We start from the raw sequence: 12,688 nt of genomic DNA on the forward strand, positions 1-12,688 counted from the left end.
TCACACCTATGGATAGATCAACTAAACAGAAAATGAGCAAGGAAACACAAACTTTAAATGATACAATGGACCAGTTAGACCTAATTGATATCTATAGGACATTTTACCCCAAAACAATGAATTTCACCTTTTCCTCAAGTGCACATGAACCTTCTCCAGGATAGTTCACATCCTGAGCCATAAATATAGCCTTGGTAAATTCAAAAAAATTGAAATCATCTCAAGCATCTTTTCTGATCACAATGCGGTAAGACTAGATGTCAACTACAGGGAAAAATTGGAGAAGGAAATGGCCACCCACTCCAGTGTTCTTGCCTGAAGAATCCCAGGGATGGCAGAGCCTGGTGGGCTGCCATCAATGGGGTGGCACAGAGTCGGACATGACTGAAGCGACTTAGCAGCAGCAGCAGCAACAGGGAAAAAAAACTATTAAAAATACAAACATATGGAGGCTAAGCAACATGCTTCTGAATAACCAAGAAATCACAGAAGAAATAAAAAAATAAATCAAAATATGCATAGAAATGAATGAAAATGAAAACACAACAACCCAATGCCTATGGGATTCAGTAAAAGCAGTACTAAGGGGAAGGTTCATAGCAATACAAGCTTACCTCAAGAAACAGGAGAAAAATCAAATAAATAACCTAACTCTACACTTAAAGCAACAAGAAAAAGAAGAAATGAAGAACTCCAGGGTTAGTAGAAGGAAAGAAATCATAAAAAATTAGATCAGAAATAAATGAAAGAGAAACAAAGGAGACCATAGCAAAAATCGACAAAGCTAAAAGCTGGTTCTTTGAGAAGATAAATAAAATAGACAAACCATTAGCCAGACTCATAAAGAAAAAAAGGGAGAAGAATCAAATCAACAAAATTAGAAATGAAAATGGATAAATCACAACAGACAATACAGAAATACAAAGGATCATAAGAGATTATAATCGGCAATTATATGCCAATAAAATGGACAACTTGGAAGAAATGGAAAAATTCTCAGAAAAGTATAACTTTTTAAAACTGAACCAGGAAGAAATAGAAAATCTTAACAGACCCATCACAAGCATGGAGATCGAAACTGTAATCAGAAATCTCCCAACAAATAAAATCCCAGGACCAGATGGCTTCACAGCTGAATTCTATCAAAAATTTAGGGAAGAGCTAACACCTACCCTACTCAAACTATTCCAGAAAATCACAGAGGAAGGTAAACTTCCAAACTCATTCTATGAGGCCACCATCACCCTAATACCAAAACCAGACAAAGATGCCACAGGGAAAGAAAACTATAGGCCAATATCACTGATGAACATAGATGCAAAAATCCTTAACAAAATTCTAGCAAACAGAATCCAACAACATATTAAAAAGATCATACATCATGACCAAGTGGGCTTTATCCCAGGGATGCAAGGATTCTTCAATATTCACAAATCAATCAATGTAATATACCACATTAACAAATTGAAAGATAAAAACCATATGATTATTTCAGTAGATGCAGAGGAAGTCTTTGACAAAATTCAGTATCCATTTATGATAAAAGCCCTCCAGAAAGCAGGCATAGAATGAACATACCTCAACATAATAAAAGCCATATATGATAAACCCACAGCAAACATTATCCTCAATGGTGAAAAACTGAAAGCATTTCCCCTAAAGTCTGGAGAAGGAAATGGCAATCCACTCCAGTATTCTTGCCTGGAGAATCCCAGGGACAGAGGAGCCTGGTGGGCTGCCATCTATGGGGTCACACAGAGTCAGAGACAACTGAAGTGACTTAGCAACAGCAGCAGCCCCTAAAGTCATGAACAGGACAAAGGTGCCCACTCTCACCACTACTATTCAACATAGTTTTGGAAGTTTTAGCCACAGCAATCAGAGAAGAAAAGGAAACAAAAGGAATCCAAATTGGAAAACTCTCACTGTTTGCAGATGACATGATCCTCTACATAGAAAACCCTAAAGCCTCCACCAGAAAATTACTAGAGCTAATCAATGAATATAGTAAATTTGCAGGATATAAAATTAACACAGAGAAACCCCTTGCATACCTGTACACTAACAATGAGGAAACAGAGAAATTAAGGAAACAATTCCATTCACCATTGCAACAAAAAGAATAAAATACTTAGGAATAAATCTACCTAAGAAAACAAAAGATCTATATATAGAAAACTATAAAACATTGATGAAAGAAATCAAAGATGACACAAATACATGGAGAAATATACCATGTTCATGGATCAGAAGAATCAATATAGTAAAAATGAGTATACTACCCAAAGCAATCTACAGAGTCAATGCAATCCCTATCAAGCCACCAACGGTATTTTTCACAGAACTAGAACAAATAATTTCACAATTTGTATGGAAATACAAAAAACCTCAAATAGCCAAAGCAATCTTGAGAAAGAAGAATGGAACTGGAGGAATCAAACTGCTGACTTAAGGCTATACTATAAAGCTACAGTCATCAAGACACTATGGAACTGGCACAAAGACAGAAATATAGATCAATGGAACAAAATAAAAAGCCCAGCGATAAATCCATGCACATATGGATACCTTATCTTTGACAAAGGAAGACGAATATACGATGGAGAAAAGACAATCTCTTTAACAAGCTGTGCTGGGAAAACTCATCAACTACTTGTAAAAGAATGAAACTAGAACTCTTTCTAACACCATAAACAAAAATAAACTCAAAATGGATTAAATATCTAAATGTAAGACCAGAAACTATAAATCTCCTAAAGGAAAACATAGGCAAAACATTCTCTGAAATAAATCATAGCAGGATCCTCTATGATCCACCTCCCAGAGTAATGGAAATAAAAGCAAAAATAAACAAATGGGACTTAATTAAACGTAAAAGCTTTTGCAGAACAAAGGAAACTATAAGCAAGGTGAAAAGACAGCCTTCAGAATGGGAGAAAATAATAGCAAATGAGGCAACTGACAAAGAATTAATCTCAAAAATATACAAGCATCTCCTGAAGCTCAATTCCAGAAAAATAACTGACCCAGTCAAAAAATGGGCCAAAGAACTAAACAGACATTTTTCCAAAGAAGACATACAGATGGCTAACAAACACATGAAAAGATGCTCAACGTCAGTCATTATCAGAGAAATGCAAATCAAAATCACAATGAGCAGTCAGAATGACTGCTATCAAAAAGTCTACAAACAATAAATGCTGGAGAGAGTGTAGAGGAAAAAGAATCCTCTTACACTGTTGGTGGGAATGCAAACTAGTACAGCCACTATGGAGAACAGTGGGGCAATTCCTTAAAAAATGAAATAGAACTGCCATACAACCCAGCAATCCCACTGCTGGGCATACACACTGAGGAAACCAGAAGGGAAAGAGACACATGTACCCCAGTGTTCATCGCAGCACTGTTTATAATAGCCAGGACATGGAAGCAACCTAGATGTCCATCAGCAGATGAATGGATAAGAAAGCTGTGCTACATATACACAGTGGAATATTACTCAGCCATTAAAAAGAATGCATTTGAATCAGTTCCAATGAGGTGGATGAAATGAGCCTATTATAGAGAATGAAGTAAGTCAGAAAGAAAAACGCCAGTACAGTATATTAACACATATATATGGAATTTAGAAAGATGATAACAATGACCCTATATGCGAGACAGCAAAAGAGACACAGATATAAAGAACAGTCTTTTGGACTCTATGGGAGAAGGCAAGGGTGGGATGATTTGACAGAGTAGCATTGAAACATGTATATTATCATATGTGAAACAGATCACCAGTCCAGGTTTGATGCATGAGACAGGGTGCTCAGGGCTGGTGCACTAGGATGACCCAGAGGGATGGGATGGGGAGGGAGGTGGGAGAGAGGTTCAGGATGGGGAACACATGTACACCCATGGCTGATTCATGTGAATGCATGGCAAAAACCACCACAATATTGTAAAGTAATTAGCCTCCAATTAAAATAAATCAATTAATTAAAAAAATAATAAATGGATAACCAACAAGGACCTAACTGTCTAGCACAGGGAACTCTGCTCAATCTTATGTGGCAGCCTGGATGGGAGGGGAGTTTGGGGGAGAATGTATACATGAATATGCATGGCTGAGTCACTGTGCTGCTCACCTGAAGCTATCACAACACTGTTAATCAGCTATACTCCAATACAAAATAAGAAGTTTTTTAAAAATGAAAAAGAGGCTACTTTCCCATCTGCTCCTGGTGCAGCCCCCTCCCCCAAGTTCAGAGTGACAACATGAGTAGCCTCCCTCTCTGGTCTTAAGGCAACCCAGAAGTAAAAGTCCCAGGGAGGAACTTGAGAAGAAGAAAACAGTTGACATTTTCTAAACTAGCTCCCTGAGGCCCTGCCCACTTCCTTCCCAATGAACCACAGGAAGAACTTAATTCACGTCCCAGGACTCTTAGTCTAGCGATCTTTTTAGGAAAAGTCCTCTCCAAGCCCCACCCTCCACAGCCCACCATAGCTCATAGCTGCAGATCTGTGCTAACTCCAGGGTCTGACTGATGGATTACTCCACAGTCCCCAAAATGCATGGAGGATCTCCTCGCAGACCCCAAGTGAGAGTCACAGCCAGACTGAATACATTCAAGACAGGGAAGAAAATGGAGATATTAACGGGGCGGGAACTTACGGTGACAAGGAGAGGATGTGAGGTCGTTCTCATCTTCAGGTGTGTCCAGGACGTGAGGGATGGCGCTGGTACTAGAATCTCATTTCAAACACACAAAATACATCAGGGCAGGGATGCCAGAGTCTTCTGACCTCTTTTTAAGAAAATATTTTCTTTATTTATCTGGCTGCATCGCCCCCCGGGATCTTCATGAGTCATGCAGAATCTTTCGTTGCACTGCACAGTCGTGGTTCCCCAACCAGGGATTGAGCCCACAGCCCCTGCATTGCAAGCCAGATTCTTACCCACTGGACCACCAGCAAAGTCCCTCTGTCCACTTATACTTTCATATCTTCACATGCAGTTGGCATATTATCATCGTTTTGCACATTTTTCTACTTTCATGGGGTCTAGAATTTCCCAGGTGGCTCAGTGGTCCACCTGCAAATGCGGGAGATGCAGGAGACACGGATCAACACCTGGGTCAGGAAGATTCCCTGCAGGAGGAAATGGCAACCCACTCCAGTATTCGTGTCTGGGAAATCCCATGGAGAGAGGAGCCTCGCAGGCTACAGTCCATGGGGTCACAAAGAGTCGAACACGATCGAGCACACACACACAGAATCTCAAGCCCACGATTGGCTGACCCCTGCCCCGCACACAATGCAAAAATAAGTGCATTACGTTGTGTGTGACACAGACTTGAGATCATATATGTCCTCCAAGGAACTGGGCCCAGAAGAAGGCATCCGCTCTTCCATTCCTTCCTGTAGTTTCTCCTGTGTTGGAGGCCTCAGGATGAAGAAGGCCAGAGGCTGTGCAGGGAAGGGCGAAACTAGAGCCAGACTGGAGCATCGGAGCAGCAGGTTTCCAGGGACTAGGGGACTGATTCTTGAAGCGGGGGGCCATGCTGCCTCGAGAACCACAGTCGCCACTGACCACTGTCATTGCCTAAGAAAAATGCCTTTTTGTTCCGTTTGAGGGTCTTTAATCTCTGGACAATATTGAAGAGCATGGGGGCTACTGGTTTTTCTCGGGATTCCCCCCAGAGCTCCTCAGAGGCCTGTTGACCCAGAGGACAGCACCGAGCATACCCAGGAGCAGAGGCACCTTCAGGAAGACCAGGAGCAGGAAGTGGACACTGCCCAGCAGGGGCCTGTGGGGAACACGGGGACAGGAAGTGAGATGCCCGCCAGGCCCCCTCCTCCCAGCTCTCCCGGGTCCCAGGTTCCAATAACCTACACGAGGGCTAGCCTGGGACCCCAGGGTGACAACAGCCTTCACCCCCCAGACTCTCCTTCTTCATGTCTCCCTGTTCTGACCCTCGCTGCTCTCCTGGGCAGGAAAGGACCAGTGTCCTCATCAGAAGGAGAAGAGCTTAGAACATAAACACACAAAAAGGGGAAACCACGAGATGCACAGCGAGGAAGACGGCCGTCTACACAGCTAAGGAGGGAGCCCTTGGGAGAAAGGAGATACGCTGACACCTTGATCACAGACCCTGGCCTCCAGAGCTGTGAAAAATGAACATTGTCTAAGCCGCCTGGCCTGTGTTACTTTGCCATGGCAGCCAAGCTAATACAAGAATCATCCCTTATTCTTCACTCTTCACAGAAATTTGTCAAATGAAGTCACCAATCAATCACTTAACTCTGGTACGTTGATTAGGTGATATAAGTACCTGGAAGGCAGACAGCTGGATATTTGGATAATCCTCATATCCCCTCATATTTCTAAAACAGGGATGGGCAGGCTTCCCTGGTGGTCCAGTGATAAAGAATCCACTGCCAATCCAGGGGTCACGGGTTGGATCCTTGGTCTGGGAAGATCCCACATGCTGCAAGCATCTAAGCCCATGTGCTACATCTTCTGAAGCCCATGCACCCCAGAGCCCCTGCTCCATAAGAAGAGAAGCCACTGTAAAGAGAAGTCCACCGACCACAACCAGAGAGATCCTGCGTTCAGCGATGAAGACCCAGAGCAGCCAAAAAGAAATAAACTAATTAATTGAAAAACAGGACTAGGTAGGAGTGGGTGCTCAATGCTTAATTGTTGGATAAGTGAGTGAATTGGCCATCTCATGTGCATCAAAGGCCCTGCCTGACACTTATGGGTGGCTTTGATCCATTCATTGAAGATATTTCTTAGTGATCCTTAGTGATTCCTTATTCACAGCAGTTTGGTAGAAAGAAACTTTCCAAACACACAGCAAAAATGACAGGGGAAGGCAAGTGTTCCCGGAGGAAGAAGGGGGGTGGCCCACAGATATTCTGTGTGAAGGCCCAGCAATAGGAAATGGGGCAGATCTAGAAGCAGAGAGGGCCAGGGAGAGTGAAGGAGGAAGTGAGAGGGACCTCGCAGCGTACAGAAAGCCCCTTTGGCTGCACCGGCTGGGCAGGGCACTAAGGGGCATGGGTGAGACTCAGTTGGTTCCTCTGTGAATGGGGAACGTGCCTATCTGTCCGTTCCTTCTCATAAGTGGTGTAGGCAGGGGCGAAGAATTAACAGAATAATGACAGGAAAGCCTCTGTGAGCTGCCAGGAGATATGAGTGTCACTGCTGTTGCCATAGCAGAAGTTAGGGGAAACAGGGCTTATCAGGCCTTCCCTGCTCTCCCAGAATCTGGACCAGGAGCCCCGCTGGGGCCCACACACACCAGCCGTGCCCTCCACACTGGCTGCTGTCCCGACCGAGTCCCAGACTCAGAGTCTCCATCTCTGAGCTCAGCAGGAGATGCTCCTTGTCTGTGTCCCCACACAGTGCAGGGCACGTGGAAGTTCACACAGTAAAAATGGGACAGATGGACGTTGGAAGCAACACGCCTGCAAAAGGCACTGAGCCCAGGACAAAGGGTCTGGGGGCTCCAAGGACACTTGCAGCCCAAGAGCAAGTGGGAAGAGAGCCCAGAGTCCTTGCCCTCTTGACAGAGCCTGCGGGTCGGGAGACAAGCTCTGGCAGACTCTAAAGGGCGCCTCCACTGGAGGGCTCGGCCACAGGGAACTGTAGCAACAGAGCTGGACGACCTGCTGTCCGAGCTGGGGTTGGTCACAGTCGGGACCAAAAGGGCCACAGCTAGAAAACGCCCATGCACAGCCATGAAGACCGAGCACATCCAAAAAAATTAAATAATTTTTTTTTTAAGGGATGGGCAGGAGTGGGTACGCAGTGCTTATCTTTTGGTTAAATGAGACACTCAGACATCTCGTGCAGATCAAAAGCCCAAATGGTACTTACAGTTGCCCTTGATTCTCTTTTGGGGCAACTGGTGCCGTGAACATGTTGGCATTGGAGGTGGCGAGGGTGGAGATCAACACTGTAGGTGCTGCAAGACATACAGACCAGGTTACACACCACTCTGCCTGCTCACCTGCCCACCGCCCTAAACGTGGCTCTGAGTCTGGGGGATGGGGGTTTGGGGAGCATGGGCTTCCTTGCCCAGAGGAGTCTGGAGCAGGGCCAAAGGAGCGGCCAACAGGCTGGACTGCTTATATCTCCCTGGCCTCCGGGAGACTCAGAGCCTCAGAGGCAGTGGGGCTGGCACAGGTCCAGGGAGGTTAGAGGGGCCCAGGGTCACCTCAGGCCAAGGGCAGCTGGAGGGCAGCAGAATTCAAATGCTCCAGCTGCTCGTGACAGGGCCGCGGCCAGTGCCTCCCCCATCTGCTTATCCACGAGGACAGGAGTAGAATGGGGGCTGCCAGGCAGCTGACACAGCCAAGATCTGTGACTTCAAAAGTCAGGACCAGCCCTGAGCAAAATCCCAAGGTTCAGGAAGAGCCTGCACTTCGAGGATGTTATTAAGCTCCCGCGATGGGGATAGTTACTCTCAGGAGTGTTGTCAGGATTGACTGAGATGAACCTGCTCTGCTTTGCAAGTACAATGGGCCTCCAGGTTCAGGGTGTATGTGTAAGGGAGCCATTGACTGTGTGTCCACCCCTCTCTGCCAGAAGTGCCCAGTGAGGGGGCTCGCCCGGTCCGAGGGTCAGCAGAAGCAGAGACCAACAGACAAAATTGGTCAAACCAAGGTGCCTCCGCTAACATGCCCAGGAGTGCTTGCCTTCTAGAAGGACTGAGGAAGACAGTGTTCTTCAACTTAGATGTATAAATGGCTCATGATGGGGTTTCATGCACCAGAAATGCAGCCTTCTGACTGTGGAGCCCTGTCCAGACCCCGAAATTAAGCACAGCATCCCCCACTGGGCTGGGACTTCCCCCTGAGATGGGATATGGAACACACGGTGGGCATGGCAGCTCTGAAGTCCCAACCCCGAATTCCAGAAAGAGCAGGAACACCCCCAGGGCAGCAGGGGTCCCAGGAAAGCGCTGGCAGGAATCGGGGTCTCCAGGTCCCATAGAGGAGGGTCCCTTGGCCCACAGGCTGACACTGGTCCCACCACCTTCATTTCCTTGGGAGCAGACTCGGGCACTGACTGTGCGCAGGGAAACAGGGTGCTGGGAAAGCCTGATCCCGGCCTGGAGGCGGCCCTGGAGCCAGGACAGCGTCGAGGGGAAGCCGGGTCCCTCCCAGCCCAGGTGGTCAGCGGGGGCTCCGTGAGCCCTCAGGACTCCCCCACCCCTGGGACATTCCCTCTGAGGGACAGTTGGGTCCCTGGACAGAGCAGGCCCTGAAGAGACACGTCCACACACACACATACTCTTACCTGGGTCAATGGTCACTTCTACTGTGTTCCCCAGGTCAGTTCCATTTCTCTCAATCCCACACCAGTAAGTGTCTGAATCGTCCAGCCTGAGCTCCTCCATGGTCACGGTGAACGAGCGGTCTTTCTGGTTGTCCCTGATGGACACCCGGCCCTTCTTCACCTCCTTCTCTGATCCAGTGGTTTTAATAACGAAGCGACAGTTGTTCCAGGCAGCCCCCCGGCACCACCACTTCACGTAGCGCTCATACCCAGGGTCGTATCGACACCGCACAGTCAGTGAGCCCCACTCCACACCTCTCACTGCTCTGGGACCCGAGATGGCAGATGAGCCTGGAAACACAAATCCACGTACCTGTTACCTCCCGCCCTGGGGGCAGGGCCACAGCCTCCTGCACTGTGAATAATTCAACCAGACCCAAGGGCCTCCTGAGCGGAGTAACAGTCAAGGAAGGGATACACCTTCCACAAGATGGACCTTTTGCCCTTCAAAATCCTAGTCAAAGCCACCAGAAAAATCCCATAAAAGCACAACTGCGGATCTCGAAGAAACACAAACACTGACACAGAGCAAGAGCAACTTCCTGAGATCATCCCCACTTCCCCTGTCTGCGGCCAGTGAGTCTTTCCATTCCAGCCACGTCCGTTTGCAGCCATCCCTGTGTTATTCTGCTCTGATGGGGAGGAAAGACCAGAGGACCCATTTCCACAGAAGACGACTCTGCACTGACGACCTCAGGAGGTCCAGCTGAAACACCCCCTTAACATGTCTGCAGGGAGGCTGTTCCCACTGGCTACGATGTAGTAAAGCAGTAAACTGGGTATGGTGTAGTGAATGTGCTGCAGGGGCCTCCTTGAAGCTGACCAAGGCAGTGGTTGCTACTGGGGCTCCGTGTGCTATGGACTCCATACAGGACACGTCCCATTATGTTCACTGAACTGTAAATTCCACTCCCAAATTCCTGGGAGAAGTGCTTTTGTAGGACAAAAGCAAGGACAGGACAGCACTCACTTGCTCATTATTTTCAGTCTAGGTCTGTCCATTCAAAGCTATGGTTTTCCCACTAGTCATGTATGGATGTGAGAGTTGGACTATAAAGAAAGCTCAGCGCTGAAAAATTGATACTTTTGAACTGTGATGTTGAAGAAGACTCTTGAGAGTCCCTTGGACAACAAGGAGATCCAACCAGTCCATCCTAAAAGAAGTCAGTCCTGAATATTTATTGGAAGGACTGATGCTGAAGCTGAAACTCCAATGCTTTGGCCACCTGATGTGAAGAACCGACTCATTGGAAAAGACCCTGATGCTGGGAAAGATTGAAGGTGGGAGGAGAAGGAGATGACAGAGGATGAGATGGTTGGATGGCATCACTGACTCAATGGACCCGAGTTTGAGTGAACTCCAGGAGTTGGTGATGGAAAGGGAGGCCTGGCGTGTTGCAGTCCATGGGGTCACAACGAATCGGACACGACTGAGACACTGAACTGAACTGAACTGAAACTTGCATAAAGGCATTCCGAGCACTGGAAATCACTTAAATCAGACCTCCATTAAAAATTATTTAAATTTACTGAAGTCACCACAAACCCGGAGCTTCCCAGTGGCTCAGGGGTAAAGAATCTGCCTGCAATTCAGGAGCCACAGGAGACAAGTTCCATCCCTAGGTCAGAAAGATCCCCTGGAGGAGGGCTTGGCAACCCACTCCAGTATTGTTGCCTGGAGAATCCAACGGACAGAGGAGGCTGGCAGACTACGGTCCATGGAGTCACAAAGACTCGGACACGACTGAAGCAGCAGCATGCATGCATGCAAATGCAAACCCACTCACAGAAACTCTGACCACTTCTTCACAGTCAATAAACATTCAGCGTGATTGTTCAGCATGAGTTTGAGATGCAACTAGAAGCATGTGGAACACGATCTAACAACTTCAAACAACACGTTTTTTGAAAGCACATAGAGAACATTTACAAAAATTGACCATTAAAGAGACTGCCACAAAATAGGTCACTGAAATTTTCCAAGGACTGAAGTCATTGAGAATGTTCTCTGGATATAATTCAACTAAGCTAGAAATTAATAATAAAACAGAAGTTAAACATTTCCACATGCTCAGAAAATAAAATGGAAGTGTTATCGCTAAGTCGAGTCTGACTCTTTGCCACCCCATGGTCTGTCATGGAATTCTCTAGGCAAGAATATTGGAGTAGGTTGCGATTCCTTTCTCCAAGGATCTTCCTGACCCAGGGGTTGAATCAGGATATCCTGCCTTATAGGTGAATTTTTTTTACCATCTGAGCTACCAGGGATGCCCCAAATCAACAAAATAGTGAGGAAAAAAATCACAATAAAAACTTTAAGGACTTCCCGATGGTCCAATGCAGGAGCACAGGTTCCACCCCAGGAACACTCCCCATTCCACGGGTGGGGCAGGCAACTCGGCGCCTGCACCACAGCTGCGGAGCCTGCACCCGCTGGAGTCTGTGCTCTAGGACCAGAGAAGCCACTGCTATGAGAAGCCCACGCACCACACCCAGAGAAAGCCCTCAAGCACCCCCACGCCCCAGTGCAGCCAGAAATAAAGCTTTAAAAAGCTCTTCAGGAGTGGATTCCTTCATCACCCCCGTTTTCACTCATTCATCTGTGTGTCTAGAATGGCAAGGGTTGAAAAACACTGTCCTACGGGGGGGACACTTGGGTTTGGTTTGGTTTCTTGTTTGCCAGCACCTAACATAGAAGCTGTGAGGTGTTAACAGTAAACATGATATTTGATTCACAAATCAGTGTCTGGATGAACGAATGGACCCTGCCATGTTCCCCCAGGACAGACCCTCAGGATCTCCTGCCTCAGTCACTCCAGGGTCGGAAGCCCCACCCCACTCACCTGGGATGACAAGAAGAAACAGAGCCGGGAGCAGACACGTGGTCCTGCCTCCCATCCTCGGAGCTAACGAGCTCTCGGTCCCTTCAAGGACCGGCGCCAAGGTCAGAAGTGGACACGCCAGATGTCCCTCAAGCCTCGAGAGATGTTTCCTGAATCTCCTTTGCACTTGTCTCTGGTTCACTTCCCACGGTCAGTACCTACTTCTGCATTTTACAGATTAGGGGAAAAGGCTGTCACTCATTGAGAGGATGAATTGCAGCACGTGATGAGAGCTGTGTCCAGACCTCTGTGCCTCTGGGGAGAACAAGTGGTCCGGGTCCGGGCGGGTTGCCCACGAGGAACCGAGACATCGCTGCTGGGGGGAGGGGGCAGAGCTGGTGGTGGGTGAATAGAGAGGACCCCAGAGCAGGGGTTGGACACAGGAATGGACTCAACTGGGTCTGCACTTGGGGAGAAGGCGGAGCTCGGGGCTCAGGTCCAGCCTCGGCTGCAGACACAGTCCCACCCTTCC

General features: G+C 47.3%; 1 protein-coding gene across 2 annotated transcripts in view; it reads right to left on the minus strand.

The window, feature by feature from the left end:
- LOC105000321 (CMRF35-like molecule 4) overlaps window positions 1-12,358 on the minus strand; it is a 16,450-nt gene extending 4,092 nt beyond the window's left edge. Inside the window, exons 1-4 of one of the 2 annotated variants that reach the window (XR_826719.1) lie at window positions 12,178-12,358; window positions 9,296-9,625; window positions 7,871-7,958; window positions 4,658-5,792 (exon numbers count right to left, since the gene is read on the minus strand). Coding sequence is in view for 1 of the 2 variants with exons in the window: in XM_010856118.1 (XP_010854420.1) it covers window positions 5,657-5,792; window positions 7,871-7,958; window positions 9,296-9,625; window positions 12,178-12,232 (609 nt within the window). In the remaining variant the exon portion in view is untranslated. Of the gene's footprint in view, window positions 1-4,154; window positions 5,793-7,870; window positions 7,959-9,295; window positions 9,626-12,177 lie in introns of those variants that run through there. The other variant, XM_010856118.1, reaches the window with a different exon arrangement.
- Window positions 12,359-12,688: the final 330 nt, after the last annotated feature.

The sequence above is a fragment of the Bison bison genome, unplaced genomic scaffold, assembly GCF_000754665.1.
Source record: "Bison bison bison isolate TAMUID 2011002044 unplaced genomic scaffold, Bison_UMD1.0 scf7180017864371, whole genome shotgun sequence".
In the NCBI taxonomy this organism is placed as follows: Eukaryota; Metazoa; Chordata; class Mammalia; order Artiodactyla; family Bovidae; genus Bison; species Bison bison.